At 44.3% G+C, this 17,929-nt stretch overlaps 1 protein-coding gene across 1 annotated transcript; it reads right to left on the minus strand.

Annotated features, from left to right (window-relative positions):
- Positions 1–300: 300 nt before the first annotated feature.
- BMP2 (bone morphogenetic protein 2) lies at positions 301–13,042 on the minus strand. The gene is made up of 3 exons (XM_045885410.3): positions 11,794–13,042; positions 10,240–10,589; positions 301–2,344 (listed from the first exon to the last, which is right to left on the minus strand). Exons 2-3 carry the CDS (start codon positions 10,580–10,582, stop codon positions 1,500–1,502), a joined length of 1,188 nt encoding a protein of 395 aa, XP_045741366.1. The 5' UTR covers positions 10,583–10,589; positions 11,794–13,042; the 3' UTR covers positions 301–1,499.
- Positions 13,043–17,929: the final 4,887 nt, after the last annotated feature.

Below are 17,929 nucleotides of genomic sequence, written 5' to 3' on the forward strand. Positions count from 1 at the left end.
ATTTTTTGGCACCATTGCCTCTGTTGCATGGGCTATCATCTCTGAAACTTTATCTTGGGTTTCCCAGGTTTTGCTTGTTTTGGGGCTTTGGTTTGCTCTCAAATCTTTCTCCTAAATCGTGGACCCCAGAGAGGGTCACGTGAAATACTAAATCGTGGCTAATTCCTCTGAGGCAAATATCAATTATCAAGTGACTTGCTCGCACATTTCCAACCATTCCTTGCCTTTTCCCCACCTCCCTCCGAAACAAGTAACTTCAGAAGCAAAAAGGCAAACACGAGGTAATCATCATGAATGCTGTACAAATGCACCATTTTCTCTTACAGGTTGGACTTAATAGAATGAAATGCCAGGGCTCTGATATTTATTATCTGAAAGAGATTTGACATTTGGAGAAATGTGTTCACATAACCTTGGAAAGAAAAACAAGCTGATCCAACAGAGAAGAGGAGGTGGGCAGAAAACATGATGGGCACAATTTTGCTGTGTGTTGGGCAAAGTCAGAAAACTGGGTCCTTCTGAGCATAAAGAGCTCCCAGGTGAGGTAACAGTTAAATACAAACCAATTTCCAACTCTTCATGAGAGCCGCTACATATCAATTTTAAATATACATGACCACAATCTTAATAATGAAGAAATCTTATGTTTTATTTAATACTTTGGCCAGACCAACCCCTTTGAAGGGATCACTAGTTTAGGAAAGAAGAACAACAAACCATCATCCACTTTCCTGCAGGTTTATCATTTTCCTAATTATTTCTATTGGTCCTGCTTTATTCTTTCTGCAAATTAAGGGGTAGGGGAGTGTTTCTAAATTAGATCAGCAATGTCTGGTTCTTATCCAAATATTCCACCTAATAAGGACGTAAGTTCTCATGGATTGGACAACCACTCTGCAACATTCCTGAGAATTGAATAATATAATAATCTTGAAAGTCAGCAGAGTGGATTATCCACTTTTTTTTTTTTTCTGGACTTGAACTTGTGACCTTTAACAGTAGCACTGCAAAAAAGCAAATGTGCTAAGCACTTTGCCGGAGTAACCTTCCATGTAGACATTTCATCTTAAATACACACAACTGAAAACAACTACAATTTCTGGAAAATTATGTACAAACCCAATACTTCTTTTGATTACATATAAATACAAATTAGCTATCTTTCCTAAAAAGTGGTTATAATAGTAAATAAATACAAAATAAATCTGACCATTATACTTCATGTGCTGGGGTTGAACCCATATAAAATGTACAACTAAATACACTTTAAAATCTTTAAGGAATAATTCTCTGATTAAAATATTTGTTTTCCCAACTTCTTTTTGTAGATATAAATATATTTTCAAAATAACTGTGTTTTTTTTTTTTTTCTCCATTCCATTCCATAAATAAAGTCTTCATTGGGAAATATTAAAGTGTCAACTTGGGTTTTTTTTTTTTTTTTTTTTTTTTGCTTTTTTCTAAAATATATATATATTTATTTATTTCATTTTGCTGTGCTAACGACACCCACAACCCTCCACAACCATGTCCTGATAGTTCTTTAATACGACCTTTTCGTTTTCATCAAGGTACAGCATGGAGATAGCACTGAGTTCCGTTGGTACACAGCACGCCTTGGGAATCTTAGAATTAACGGAGTTGACCAACGTCTGAACAATGGCATGATTAGTGGAGTTCAGGTGATCTGCCAGGGGAAAAGGGCATTCCCCATGACAATAAAAGGCATGGTACCCCGGGGGTGCTACGATCCAGTCATTCCACCCCACATCACTGAAGTCCACGTACAAAGGGTGTCTCTTACAGCTGGACTTAAGGCGTTTGCGCTGTTTGTGTTTTGCTTGGCGCTTTTCTCTTTTGTGGAGGGGGTGTCCTTTCCCATCGTGGCCAAACGTTACTAGCAGTGGCCTGATCTGTGACCAGCTGTGCTCATCTTGGTGCAAAGACCTGCTAATCCTGACGTGTCTCTTGGAGACACCTTGGTTCTCCTCCAAGTGGGTCACTTCCACCACAAATCCGTGGTTGGCGAGGCCCTGTGCCGTCCACCTCATCACAGCAGGGGTGACATCAAAGCTCTCCCACCTGCTTGTGTTCTGATTCACCAACCTGGTGTCCAAAAGTCTGGTCACGGGGAACTTCAAGTTGGCTGCCGCAGGTTTAATAATTTCATAAATATTAATTCGGTGATGGAAACTGCTATTGTTTTCCAAAGTTTCCTGCATCTGTTCCCGAAAAACCTGAAGTTCTGCTGAGGTGATAAACTCGTCGGTAGGGATAGAAGTTAAATTAAAGAAGAACCTCCGGGTTGTTTTTCCACTCATTTCTGGCAGTTCTTCCAAAGATTCTAATGTGACATAAAAACAGGTGGAAAAGAAAAAGAAAAAAATCATTCAGTAAAGTAAGTAATGACAATCTGATGATATATGAGAATTTGTAAACCTCATTTCAGGGTTTGATTTAACCCATGTAAAAGTCTGCAACTAGAAAATAAAAACCTCCCCTTTAAATAAAAAGGAAGCCTCCCTTTTCTGTACATTTATGTCAACATGCACACCATGAAGCAAAACTTCATAATTCATTGTTAGGTTTTTTTTGGTTTTTGGTTTTTGTTTTCATTGTGACGTTTTTAATCCAATACATGAATACTGCTTCCAGGTGGCTATAATAATGGGGAAAACACTGAAGCATTTCTTTGGAAGTCACAGACTTTAGGGCAAAAAAAAAAAGTCAGCACTATAGTTAGTAGAGGTCTAATGAGTGAGGATTTGAGGAAATTATTGCATTTCTTAAAAAGAAAAAGGCTTTAATGTCAATCCCTTAAACAGTATTCTAGAACATTACTCTGCAATTTAGGTGATTTACAAATCTCAATATACAGATTTCAGTTTCCTAATTAAAGAGTCTGAAACTCAACATCAACGATGACATTTTGCAAAGCACACCCTACTATTTTACTCCCAAGTCCAGAGACAAAGGCATTTACAGGGATCGACTTCTTTAGAAGCGTAAGGGTAGTACTGAGATACCGTAGTAATTAAGGCCAGACAATTTCAAAAGAAGGAACTTCCTAACTGTTGTCTGTTCTCTCACCTCCTTATGACCTCAAAAACCAAATCTCGTGGTAGACAGAAGAAAAAAATGACTCTCTTCTCCTTAATTCTTATGTCCTTAAAAAAAATAAACCATATTAAAAACACACACCTACCAAATAGACACAAAACCAAAAAAATTATGAAAGTTTATAAAAATACCATCATGAGATTCAAAGGGATTTCACCGTACCACAGAATAAACATTCTGTATCTAGTATCATCACTTCAAAATAGCCATTTAAGTGGGCTATGCATAAAAGCTCTTTCTGATTTAAGATTCCTGAATTTAAATTTTCAGGAGTACTGTTTTCCAAGCAAACAATAAAATGTAACAGCACCTTGCATGCTTTAGTCTGCAAATCATCAAAGGTACACATTATCATTAAATTGACAGTAAACAGCAATAGAATTTGAGACATTTGGGTTTATTTTCTTCTAGCTTTACCACATCCTGTCCTTTCACTGTCAAAAAACTTAACCTGCTTCATTCAGGATCCAACCTAAGTGCTAGCAAAATCTGTCTGACCATATCATTATCATAAATGGAAACTATATTGATTAATTTTATGGTTGTATTTCCCCTACGTCAAGCAGCTATAAGTTGTTCAGAGAATGTAGATATCTTAGCAAAGGAGAATCACTTAAGATCACTCAACTCAGAGGTTTTACTTGTATAAACCTTCATCATCAAAGCACCAGTCATGACTGCAAGCTAAGTGGAAGTGCCAAGTTCAAGAGGGACAGTTTACACCAAATCATGGAGTAATGCTTTAAGGGGATGCTTCTCAAACTTCAATCTTCACACAAAACACCTAAGACACCTTAAGTCTTTAAATGCAGATTCTGATTCAGTGGGCGTGGGGTGGGTCTTGAGATTCAGCATTTGCAGCAAGCTCCCCAGGTAGGTTGATGCTAGGAGCTCATGGATTGCCCTTACAGGGTCAAGGTTTTAAAGGATGCTTTTCACATTCAAATGTAAATTCCAGGAGTATATTTTAAAGTGATTCTTGCCAAATAATACAAAAATGAGGAGAAGAAACAGTAGTGTTGGCCAAGGAGTAAGAAGTGAGTCCTTGGGTGGACAGCCAGGGACTCAGAACAGAAAGATCTTCCAAAGCTCATCTACTTGGGACATGGAGACTATTAGGCCAAGAAGTAAACCCTCCATGGTCCCCTCACACCTGCCACTCTACACCTGTTGGGAATACCTTTTGGAAGCTATTCACAGTCTAAGCTAATGGTACTTCAGGCCAGGCACTATTTTTATTTTTTGTTTTATTTTGTTTAAATTCAATTAATTAACATATAGTGTATTTTTAGTTTCAGAGGTAGAAGTCAGTGATTCATCAGTTGCATACAACACCCAGTGCTCATTCCATCATGTGCCCTCCTTAATGCCCATCACCCAGTTACCCCATCCCCCCACCCACCTCCCCTCCAGCAACCCTCAGTTTGTTTCCTATAGTTAAGAGTCTCATGGTTTGTCTCCCTCTCTGATTTCATCTTATTTTATTTTTAAAATAATTCTCCAACCAATCAGAGCAGGGCTCTCCTCAATGGCTCCAACAAGTATCAAGGATTGTGTTTAGCTCCTTCTTTTCTTTCCTCCCTGTAATTCAGGTGCCTTCTAATGTTCCCACTGAAGGGGTTCTTTTAGCAGAGAAGCCAACAGATACCAAAGAAAAAAGGAGTGACATAAAAATCAGCAGTGTCCCCCAGATGTAATGACATAAAGCCAGATCTGGCTTGAACTACCGACTTCTCTGATAGCAGCACATCTAAAAACACGCTTTTCTTTTAAAGAGGGGGGAGGAAAGGCAAATTATCCAGGGCATTTACTGAACAGCTGTATTAATAAGGTGCCCAGAGAAATCACAATTGCAACAAAAACTCTGATTCCAAATCCATAAATGAAAAAGAAGTTATGAACACATACAGACATGAGCACACACACACACACACACACACAAGCAGCCAGAGGATGATAATGGACACTCATCAAGACCAGCATGAAATACAGGTAAAATAAGTAAAGATGGGTATAAAAAAGGCATAAAATAGAATAACCCTCCAGAAGATAAATCCAAGACTGAAGTGAATCATATAAAATTGTCACTGTTTGACTAGACTTGACATGTTAAAAAAAAAAACAGCAATTTCATGTACTTCAAAATCTCACAAAGTTAAGTAGCAGAGACGATAATCACTTAGCAACTAACTTCACAAAGGAAAGAACTGCACTATTAAACAGTAAGTAAAGTGAAGACCTTTCCCTGACTTCCCAGCTTCATTAAGAACCTCTATTCGTCCTTAATACAAAGGACTCTGGTGACACCCCTGTGGACGCACGTCACAGAGGTAAGTCAGAAAACTCCAAACCCAGTAAAAAAAACTGCTCAAGTTTGGGGCACCTACCACCACTTCCTCTGATCTGCAAAGAATGAATTTCTTCTTAAGGGTAGAAAAATCAAAACCTATTCGAAATAAGTAAAGAAAAAAAAAGTTGCAAATCATCACACCACACCTGGGGATTCTGAACATATAGAGCATTTACCTAAGTAGGTAATGTATGCTCTTTTAGAGGCTTATATAGTTATTAATTCTCTGTAAATAACCCTTTTGAATAAGCTGAACTGATCAAGGGATTTGGGTATTCCAGCCTGTTTTAGACCTGCGTCCTTGAACCTCTAAGTTCTTATCCAAACAGATGGAGCTATGGTTGCAGAAATGTGGGGAAGTAAAAATAAGGCACCAGTGACATTTGACCTCTCCTCCAAAAGTGAAGTTCTAATTTAATCACCTACACTCTGTCAATTATTCATCTACATCCAAATAATACAAAAGATGAGGCTGAATTCCCTCAGCCAGCCTGGGTTCACTCTGGCCTCCTCTTCCCTAGACAAGTGGGGGAACTGGACATTAGAGAAAGAAATCATCAGGATAACGCATCCAGAGTGCTGGATGGCACTAAGATCTTTACAGGAATCATTTCACAACGAACCATTTAGATAGGGACTCCTATTATCTCCATTTTGGAAATGAAATTGTTGGAGCTCAGAGAGGTATGTGACTTTCCTAAGGTCACAGAACTAATAAATGAAGAGCAGATCTATGAACTTGAGTCTACCACAGTTCCCAAGTTTCTGGCCTAGAAACACAGGGGAGGAGTCAAAATCTCAAGCAAGGGGTGCCTGGGTGGCTCAGTTGGTTAAAGGGTCTGCCTTCAGCTCAGGTCATGATCTCCAGGTCCTGGGATCCCTCACTTGGGCTTTCTGCTCAGCAGGGAGTCTGCTGCTTCATCCCCCCCTCCCCCTACTCATTCTCTCTCTCTCTCTCTCTCTAATAAAGTCTTAAACAAACAAACTCAAGCAAATGTCAAAACCATTAGGAGCACATTTATATTTGCTACAGTAATAACCACAGTGTGAGTTCTTTCCCAACCAAAAGGATAGAAATACACTATCACCCAAGTATGGTGGAGAGAAGACACAACTAAAGAATAGACGGGTACGGTGGCAGGGCCCCCTGGGACACGCAGCTCTTGTCTGAAACCACTGATATCTTCCAGCTGCCTTTCTGTCCTCAAGAATGGTGAGTTTTAGCAGAAAAGGGAATTCTCGTTATGTTTTGAGAATTTTTGCAACACTCTTTGGACCAAAAATGGCCATTATGACAAAAACAACAAAAACCTGGGGGATGCTATAACAAATCAGTAAGACTGGAAGTCACTGTCCTGAAATGAATTGAAAGTAGCTGAGAATAAGAAACAATATTTTCTAGACTATAAAATAATGGCTAGAGAATTAATATTATCAAGGAGAAAAGATATATAAAATAGGAAGATTAAAAGGAAACAGTTTTTTTGTTTGTTTGTTTGTTTGTTTGTTTTTAAAGAAAAGACAACGAAAGATACGGCAACTAAAGCAAAAGTACTGTCATCCTCACAAACCCCGATCCGGCTTCTGCGCACCCTTGACTCCAACACCCTTGGAATGACCAGGTGCCTACTTACTGTCCTTTGACTACTTAGTGAAACACACAAAGGGCAAGTCTAAAAAAAGACAAAATAGCTCAATGAGAAGGATACAGAGGAACCACCAAAAGAGTGCAGGACAGAAAATATTAGTCCAAGAACCATCGTTGGGCACCAAAGCTTCAACCTCCAGAGACTTCCAAAGAGAATGCCTGTTCTACTTGATGGGGCCCTTCTTAAGGACACTTAACTACTAGGGAAGCGCATCGGGTAAGTGTTGCTCTGGGGGGCGTACATGTCCAAATCCTTTGCTTACACTGGGCATTTGTGATACAAGTTCTCGATCACAGGGCAGCCACTGCTTCTTGAACTCTCCTATTATATGGATATTTTCATGATAATTACATTTGTGGGAAAAGGGTTCATCTCTATTCAAAGGCTTTAGTCATGGAGGCAAATAAATTCCATGGTTTCATACAAAAAGAAGACTGTGTCCTTCAGAGTCTGGAGAGTAAGCACATGGTCCTTCTATATTCCACTCTGACAGGAAAGCATAAAGACTTTTTGCAGCGCCCATGAAGGCCACCAATTTCAATGCGTTTTTAACTACACAGAACACAGAACAGCACAGAACACAGAACAATCTTTCCAGTTGAAGAAGTGATTTTTCTGTCCTCAGTGGCAGTTGAGAAAGGTCTATGTGGCCAAAGAACTTTTTAATGACTGAAAAAAAAAAACTGTTGCTGCTCTTGGGTCCTCCTGAGTGAAAAGTATTATACAGAGGACTAGGCCAAGTTTAATAGGAGAAATGACAACTGATAATTTTGTTTCAGATTGCCTACCATGTGGTCCCATTATCTTCATACAGCGGTTGATAGCTGATAACCATGGTATCTCTGGTCTTGTAGTTTCACCAAATCACCCAGAACCCACCCACAAATAAAACCAACAGGTAATTATTGGAATCAGGCCTTTAGTCCTCTACCAAACAAATGCCCGTTAAAGTGGCATGAGCCAAGTTCTGCTCTTAAGCCAGATGCCTTAATCACATGGTTTATTAAAAGATTTTTAGTGCCATGCATGGCACAGGATATTCATAAAAACCAAATCCTGGGTTCCACAAAAATGAAATGGTCTTCAAAAAATGCATTATGTGGCCTAACAATGATACACTAGTCATAACAAGAAAAGAAATGGATTTGATGAAGTTTGAGGGAAAAAATTACATGGCTTTTCTCCATCATGTAACTGCAATAAGATCTGACCTTACTCTTAAGTTGATATGAAGCAGGTTGAGAAACTTCCATTCTATTTTGCACATAACATTTATACTTTTAAAGTGATAAATTCTGACTTATAAACTCAAACATGCTATTTAAGTTAAAATAACACTCAAATAATTTGTAGCCTGTTTAGTTTTGATCAAGCCACTTCTAGAGGAAGAAGGAGAAATACACAGACTTCACTGTGTAGAACCCTCATGCAACCGAATGTTTTAGGTGTCAAATGACTTAAATGTTCCTCCTTTTAAGTTAGAAGAGACACATAGTACCTTCCTGGCCTTAAAAATAGTTAAGAGTGGTTCCAGGTTAAATTTCCAGGAGAGGTGACTGAAATAGCTACTCTCGCTACTTTTCAATGCAGAAAAACAATTCTAATCAGCATCAGCTGAGAATGATGAGCTGCATCTATAATCATCCCAAGGTTATGTTGACAGAACACAGAGGAGTGAAAACATTTCTACATATGACAACAGACAACTTTCAGTGAATAAATCCTGAAGGAGTAGAATGATATCTTAGATCCTTTCCCACTGGATCTCTACTGCAAAAAGCACCTCACTTGGAAATGTGCTGGAAAATGATGGATTATGATAAATGGATTATCAATTCGGTGTCCCCTTCACAGGGTACAGCTGCTTTAATAAAGAAGTACCTTTTGTTATGCAACCTGCCTTTGGGACTTCTTCCCAATACCCAGTACTGTTCTCACAAGTGTAGTCATCCTTCACACTGGGAGAAAATGCCTGGCTGTAACATTTATTTGTTTATATCAGAGCATAGATTTCTACTTGAAATTTACCACCTCAAGGCAAGGCAAGAAAAGGGGAACTTTACTCCCATTTCCCCAATAACCTACAAGAGGTTGCTCTGTGACATACAGCTTTGGACCTTTCTCTAGAACTTGATGAAACCCATGCTCTATTTGGAATGTATTAAAAGCCAAAGGGAATTTAAAAGTGTAGAAAAAAACTAAACTGGAACATATTTTTGACTAATTGATCCAAGAACTTGGGTACAAAAGATGTCAATAGCTTCTCTCAGACATTTCAAATCCACTAAATGCTTTTCTGATGAAACAAGCAGAAATATCCTACCTTAGGAAAACCACATCCAGTATCATAAAAGGAAAAAAAAAATCCACATTTCAATGCTCATAAAAAACAAAAAACAAAAAACAAAAAACAGGCAGCTACTGCAAAAGCTTTTATCTGAAGGCTTGCCTTGTCTCTACTAGGGAGTTCATCTCAGATTTAAGTACAAAACAAGAAAGTCATTGTGGAAACAATAAGATTGATTGTGGAATTGATCTCCCACGGGGATTAGATAGGGATTCGAAATCGTCCAACCCAGGCCCAGATCAACTGTAAATTAGAAAGACTTGGGGCCCCGGGCTTTGATTTTTCAATAGTACCTCTGAAAATTCTGCCCTTGGCTGTGTCTAGCCTGAAACCCCAGCTTAAGCAAGAGAAGCAGACTTACAGGGCAAGGGCTTCCAAACAGACGTAAAGAGATCCCAATCTGCCCCCCTCCTTTTCATTCCTCCCCTATGAAATTCTTGCACGTTTAGCTGACTAGGGGCATGCCTTTTGCCCTCATCTTCCCCATCACTTGACTTCTCTCCAGTTCCTGGAGGAGGAGTCGCTCTTCTGGCGGCAAGCCAGGAAAAGGGTGCGGATTTACCAAAGGGGAATCCCTGGCTCCCGCGCCACACAAGCAGTGCGTTAAAGCCAGGTTCGGAAAGGTTCTTTCAAAGGCAAGAATGGAAACGTCTGCGGCGGCGCCCTGGCCAAGCTGCTTTTCCAGGGATGCCAGCAGTCGGCCCACGATGGGGAGCTTTTGGAGGTGACTCTCCGCCCGCATCTCCGCCCCCGCTCTCTGCTCCACGCCTCACCTTCGTGGTGGAAACTGCGCACGGTGTTGGCGAGGCTGGCTGCCCGCTCCAGCCGGTGGTCCGGGGCGGGTGCGCCCGGCTGGCCCGAGTGCCGGCGGTAGAGGTCCAGCATGTAGGGGGGCACCACGGCGTCCCTGCTGGGGGTGGGTCTCCGCTTCAGGCCGAACATGCTGAGCAGCCGCAACTCGAACTCGCTCAGGACTTCGTCCGAGGGCTGGGACGAGGAGCGGCCAGGGGATGCCGCGAACTTCCTCCGGCCCAGCTCCGGAATGAGACCGGCCGCGCCGCCCAGGAGGACCTGGGGAAGCAGCAACGCTAGAAGACAGCGGGTCCCGGCCACCATGGTCGACCTGCGGACAGGGCCGACGTGAGTCACCGCGTTCCCCGCCCAACCCTCTCCCCTTCCACCCCCACGTCCCCCGTCCCGCTCGGTCCGTTGCCGCCTCCTCCAGGGTGCCCACCTGGTTTGCAGTACTCGAGGGGATACTTCAAAGGGGCTGAAGCTCGAACGTTTGGGAGAATGGAAAGCCCCTAGTTCCTGAGCCCGAAGGCTTTTCCCCTTCCATCTCACTCTCATCCATCTGACACGATTTGCACACACGCACAGACACCCCACCAGCGTCAAGACTGGCACCTTTTTATTGTGACACTCGCGCTGACAGCCTGTGCAGGGAACCTGGGGAAACCACCGCTTGGTCTGACACCTCTCCTCCGTTCCCCACAAACCCAAACACATTGCCCAGCGCTCGCTTGCATATAAACACGCACGAATGGTGCATGTGACTTCCTTACAGGCACTGTATAGAACTTCCTGATACAACGCGCGCGCATACACACACACACACACACACACACAGTCTATAACTTCCAGACCCAGTAAACTCAAGGCCACAACTTCCGAAGCCACTTGCAACTTGTGGCCCACACCTAAGTGTGACTCAGAGGTGTCAAGACAGGCCACTCCGACCCCGAACCCCCCACCCCCATGCAGTCAAGATACACATGTACATTCCTCAAATTACGTAAATAACGATTATCTATTAATTCACGTGTCAATAGAAGGTGGTATTGAAGTACTGCCCCCCTTGCATTCCTGCAAACAAACAGGGAGAACCCCAACTTCTAGTATTTGCCTAAATGGGACTTGGCTCTGAGTAGAGAGCAGGTCTTTCTGAGAAACTTGAAGAAGGGAGAAAGATGGCCATGGCAAGGCGTGAAGGTTGGCAACTAACGGGTGAAATCCAGGGGCCACCCTCTCAAAGGGATTTCTTTGACTTTTTTTTTTTTTAATCATCTAAGTGTTAACAGCCCTAATAAAATACTGAAGAGGGGGAAGGGAGGAGGGGCGGAAGAGGGCGAGCCAGGAGGGCCAGGCTGACGGTCGCCGGGGGCTGTCGGATGGGGACATCCCCGCAGGGGCTCGGCAGCACGTGGACCTGGAGAGGGGTCTGTTTACGTCTGGCCAGGCACGGCCCCAGGACGGGCTCAGCGGCAGCGGCGGCCCGGGCCCCGCGCCCAACCCCCCAGTCCCAGCCCGGGGCCCACGTCCTCTACCTTTAGGAGACCGCAGACCGTCTAAGAAGCACGCGGGGACACGTCCATTGAAAGAGCCTCCACATGGAAAAAGCTCTGGTCCAAGGACCTGGCGCAGGGACCGGGTTCCCTTCTTTTGCCTCCTCCTCCTCCCGGGTGTCGGCGGGGCCGTCCTTCTCCTCACGCAGGGAACGGCGTCTCGGGGTCTGGCCCAGCGGAGGAGTGGAGGGGCGCGGGGTCCGGAGGCGGCGAGGCTGGGTCCGCTGGGGCAAAGGCACCGGCGCGAAGTGGGGAGCGCAAGCTATTCTCCCTGCAAGTTCGAGAAGTCTCCGGCCAAGTGCTGACACACAACAACAGCGAGCAGGGGGAGGAGTGCGGGGCAGGGAAGGGAAGGGAGAAAGGAAAAGCTGGTGCTGTCGTTGTCCTTAGGAACCAGCGCCCGCGGGACGCGTGGCCACGCGCGGGGCCGACTGCGGGACTCGGGGGGCGAGGGTCGGGCGCTCCGCGCTAGCTCCGCCGCGGCCCATGGCTCGGGGCAGCCATCCTGGGAGACGCCGGGTCCGGGGAAGGGCGCAGCGGCGATCTCGGTGCCGGGCGAGTTGCCCCCCCGCATCACTCTGCCTTACTCCAGCGCACCCCCATTAGCGCTCGCCAGCTGAAGCCCCCGCGGCTCCGGCGCTCCGGCGTCCTCGGGCGCATTCTCCGGCGAGTCGAGCCGAGTCCCGGGCCGCCGAGGCGGGTGGCCGCGCTCTTCCCTCCCTCTTCTAGCCCCCGGGCCAAGCTGCGGTGCGCTTTGTGGCCAGCCTGGGGTCCGCTCACACGTCGACCGCCGTGTCGCAGGCCCCCGAGCTTCGGCAGTAAGTGATCGGCATCGCGGCGCTCAGGCTCGGCTCCCCGCTCCCCGGCGCTCTGCGCGCCGGTCCTCGGCTCTGGCGCGGCCCGGGCAGCCGAGGCCACGGCGCAGTGGCGCGCACGGCCGGGCGCTCCAGCCCGCGCGAGGTCTGCGGCGCGCTGGTGCCTCGGAGCCCCCCGTAATCCGCGAGGCGCTCGCCGCGAGGTCGGGTAGGCGGCGGAGCCTGCGGCGGCTGATGTCCGGCGGCGGCTGCCAATCCCCGGCGGGGTGTGGGAAGCGGAGCGGCGGGCGCAGCGCAAGCCGGGCGCAGCGCGGCGGGGCGAGGACTCCGGCGGCGACGGCGGCGGCGGCGGCGCCGTGGCGCGGCGCTCGCGGCTTTTAAAGGGGACGCAGCCTGCAGTCTCCCTCTCCGCGGAGGCCGAACACCTCCCCCTCGGTGGCGCGGCTCGCCGGGGATCCCCGAGCGGGCGGGAGCGGCGCGCAGGGGTGTGGACGGCGCGCCGGGGCAGCCGCGGCGGGGTGGGGCCGAGGGCGGGGACGCGTGGCCGCCGAGGGGGGCGCTCGCGCATCCAGCCCCAGCCCTCAAAGGGGAGAGCGACTGGAGCGCGGGACCCTCTCCGGGACTGCGGGGGCGAAATTGAGAACACGGGGTCGAGCCTTTATTTCCTACCCGGCCCGTTATTCAACTTTCAGTTTGAAGTTTTTCAGGAATAGACGATGAAAAAAAGAAGACCTCAACCAAGTTACAAGGCATCTTGGCATAGGCTTGGGTGGACTCTTCTATTTCCCCAGGGAAGGAGAATTAACAGGAAACTAGAGATTGCAAAGTAGGTGTCATTTAAACTTTAACCCACACAGATATATGTATATGCATATGTAAACGCATGAGTACGCATTTACATTTATCTATGTATACATTTATGTGTAGGTAAATGCTCTATTTTATTCAGATAAATGTACAATATACAAAAATATTCATGTGTGTCTATCAATATATCCATGTATGTAAATATATGCTAACGAAAGCACATTTCTATAAATACACGTCTATATATCTACATCTGTGAGTTGGATGGGGTCCTGCCCTACATGATACTCGCAACGTTGACCCCTGCGTGTGTGGCGGTCTGAAGAGAGGATGATATTATTTCTTTTTATGGTAGCCATCACTTCATGCTTTGTGATATTTATCTTGCCCAGCTCAGCGGCAGGCGATTAGCAGCTCAGAGGAAGGTAAAATAATGCACAGTGTGAACCAAGCGTACAAGACCTTAGAATCTTCTGACCCACCAGGCCCAGCAGCACGTAGATGACATGTGATCAAGTCACTTGTCTTCCTCAGCTGAATATTCCCCAAATCTGCCGCACCATGGCGTTTCGAGGTGAAGGCTTTCTGTCCCTCCCAGGATTCCAGGACCCTCCATGCCTACCACAACCAACCAGGTTGCCCAAAGGATCCCAGAAGCCAAGGGCACAAAATTTTTGAAAAAGACCAGATCAGCAAAATCAAGTTTGTCTGCACAGAACCTCCAGCCTGCAAAGCAGAAAAAGCCTGAAGCCGGAGCTCATAACAGCGTATTATCCATGTGTATTATTTTTTCAGTTGGGAAGCTAAAATAATTCTAGGTTCTGCTCACGTAAATCGGATTAGCAACCCACAGAGGGGAATTAGGCACTCGCTGTTTCTGAAAGTATAAAGGTCAAATAAGGTATTTCTGAGGAAGCCGACCTACTAGGAAAATAAATGGGGTGGGGGAGGGTAAAATATTCAGGAACATACTCTCCCCGCCCCCTCCGGAAATAAAGTGCTATAGAGGTGATTGTCCCTATGCATCACTGGCTAGCAAACAAGTCGGCAATAGAACGTATTCTACCCATAGACACTCACATTAAAAAGTGTTTATTGTGCTTCCAAAATGATTTCCTTCCCTATCAAGTTTAACTGAGAAGTTAACAATTGTTTCTGTCATCAGTGAGATTCAGAAGACAAAATAATATGAGACCTAAATCAGTATGTAGCTTTTAAAGAGGAGGAGAAAGATGATAGCTGTTGGATGCTCCTCAAGTAAAGATGAAAATTAAATCTCTGGCCATGACATCAAGGATGTCTTGCAGCTTTATGCCTCAATAACTTGTGAAATGGAAACCTTGTAGGTGTATGAAATTACCTTCGACAGTCAAGAATCTGAGAGAAAATGGGCACTTCTAGACACTCCATTCCATTTCAGTGTTGCCCATCACAAGACCTCTTTCATGTGTGATGCAGGATTTCTGATGGAGTGCTGAATGCCTTTCTCAAGCACAGCTTCCTAAATTTTGGCCCTATTTGTGGAAGATCCAGGCTCTCTGGTTGTTTTTTAGAGATGGCTGCCCTCTTGTGGTGGAAATGAGTTCCAACTCTTGGTAGAAAAAAAGTTCATAAATAAGTAAATAAATAAATAAATAATCCCCACAGGCTGAATTGGGGTACAAACTATAGGGTGATCATACCTGCTCACTTTCCAAACAATAGAAATAATTAAAAACTATAAATATAAATGGAGATGACCTATCTCTCTTTTTACTCTCTCTGCTAATAGCCACCCTCCACCTGCAACTCAGAATACAAGGTTATTACTTAAGGTGTCAGTGTCTGTGTGCTTTGAACATATCACTTACTGCTAACTGTGGCCAACCTTACCTTTTCAAAGGTTCATTACAAGTTTTTCGGCCCATAAGGTGAGATTCATTCTTTGTGGGCAAATCAAATTTGGTGTATCTGCCAGATGTGGGAAGTGGCCAGAGGGGGGGGTATGGAGTTGCTTGGGGGAAGGGTTGATGGTAGTTGCAAGAGGGCACAAGCAAATTATGTAAAAAAGCAAAGTATACTCTGTAAGGACTCTGTATAAAAGAGGGTGCTGCTATTCCCTTCCAGTCATTTCTTGCCAGTTTTTTAAAGAGATACCGGAAATCCACATTTGATTATGTATGGACATGACCTAGGATGAAATTAAGTGCTTAAAGAGTCATACTTTGGCAACTTTTCCTTTAGCAGTTCAGCCCAGATAATGTTTAATTTTATTGCATCCTGCAGCTATTAGCATTCACCATTGTTCTTGCTAGGTCAACCATTATGCAAATTAACATTAAAATAATGATCCTTACTATTATAGAGGTCACAGCAGGCATTAAAGGATCCATCTACCTTGTAATTGTCATTCCACTGAAACCCATGGCAACTCCCCTGAGAAACCTCTTGGCTTTTTAACATACATATCACTTTGTTCCTAGTGTGACACCCAACACCAATTCTCCTTACTTCACAGGAACCCTTAACCGCAGCAAAAGAGCAGCATCTCATCAATCAAACTTTTACCTGTTTGGTGTGCGATTAGATATGATAGAAAGGATCAGAAGCTGCAGTGATTTATTTGCAAAACCAGGCCTAGTAGGCCAAATCAGGTTACTGCTTTCAGGCAAATAGTGACTACATCTTAAAAATTAGGGTAAAATGAGTTTTGTGAATTGACTAGATTGTATTTTAGGATGCACACAGTAGGTATTTTACAAACAAGTTTATTACAACCCAAGACCTAACTGGGTGACTTAGATTCTCATTCTGTTTCAGCTGTGCATGGCTGAATTTAAAATGGTCATGCTTGGGGTGTCTGGGTGGCTCAGTCGGTTAAGCATCCGACTCTTGATTTCAGCTTAGGTCATGATCTTGGGGTTGTGAGATGGAGCCCTGTGTCGGGCTCCACTGGGCATGGATCTTGCTTAAGATTCTCTCCCTCAGGTAGACGAACCATGAGAGACGATGGACTCTGAAAAACAAACAGGGTTCTGGAGGGGAGGGGGGTGGGAGGATGGGTTAGCCTGGTGGTGGGTATTGAGGAGGGCACATTCTACATGGAGCACTGGGTGTTATGCACAAACAATGAATCATGGAACACTTCATCTAAAACTAATGATGTAATGTACGGGGATTAACATAAGAATAAAAAAAAAAAAGATTCTCTCCCTCAGGGGCGCCTGGGTGGCTCAGCCGGTTAAGCATCTGCCTTCAGCTCAGGTCATGATCTCAGGGTCCTGGGATCAAGCCCCACAGCAGGCTCTCTGCTCAGCGGGGAGCCTGCTTCTCTCCCTCTCCTCCCCACTTGTGCTCTCTGTCTCTCTCTCTGTCCAATAAATAAATAAAATCTTAAAAAAAAAAAAAAAAGATTCTCTCCCTCGGCACTCTCTCTTTTTCTCTCTCTCTCTCCCTATCTCCCCATCTCAAAAATAAATTAATTAATTTAAATAAATAAAATGGTCATCTCTTGGGCTCATCTTTGATCAGGGTAAAAAAAAAATATATGTTCTCCCTGCCTCAGACTGAATGATGAAAGTCAAATGTATAAAACATGTGTGGAATTGGAGAATTTAAAAATGCTATACAAACACAAGATCCTGATTGCTACTCTATGTATCTTGAAATGTGTTTTTCAGCTTTCTGCCTGAAATATTATGGCCTGATTTTGAGAGCTAGGACTTTGCATGCCTTTTTTCTTTTTTTTTTCTCTAACAGCTTTTTTTTTTTTTTTTAAGATTTTATTTATTTGACAGAGAGAGACGCAGAGAGAGAGGGAACACAAGCAGGGGCAGTGGGAGAGGGAGAAGCAGGCTTCCCGCTGAGCAGGGAGCCCGATGCGGGGCTTGATCCCAGGACCCTGGAATCATGACCTGAGCCGAAGGCAGACACTTAACGACTGAGCCACCCAGGCGCCCCTCTCTAACAGCTTTTATCATATTGCCAAACAGTGGATATTTCATCAGAAAGGTCAGCATTTGAGTTGATCTGAGACAATAACAAATTTTCCTAGTCTCAGCTCTCTCATGAATAACATGTAGAGATTAACAGCTGATCTCTTCACAAAGCTGTTGTGAAAACTAAATGAGAAGATAATATGTCAAAAGAAATGCTGCAAAATTTGAATTACTATACACATGCAAATTAAGGTCATTGATTCTTCTAAAATTACATTTGTTTTATGTTATTTTCTTTTGCACTTGGTAGATACCAAAAATGAATGTTAAATGAACACATGCATCTGGAAAATAATTATGGCCTTCCAATAGGCTGTTTTAGATATCGAATAAATATTATTTCATTACCATATATCAATATCAATATATTTGCCTATCTTGTCAATGATACTAAAATATTTTGATCTTGTGTTAATAGATTGTGAAGAGTCAATGGCTAACATTTCTTTTTACATATTCAGTCTTCAAACATTTATCGAGTAGCTATTATGCTCATGGCACTATTTACTTAAGTCCCAG

This window comes from Mirounga angustirostris, unplaced genomic scaffold (assembly GCF_029215605.1).
Source record: "Mirounga angustirostris isolate CCGP_5_RB_7025 unplaced genomic scaffold, mMirAng1.0.hap1 SCAF_10, whole genome shotgun sequence".
Taxonomy (NCBI): Eukaryota; Metazoa; Chordata; class Mammalia; order Carnivora; family Phocidae; genus Mirounga; species Mirounga angustirostris.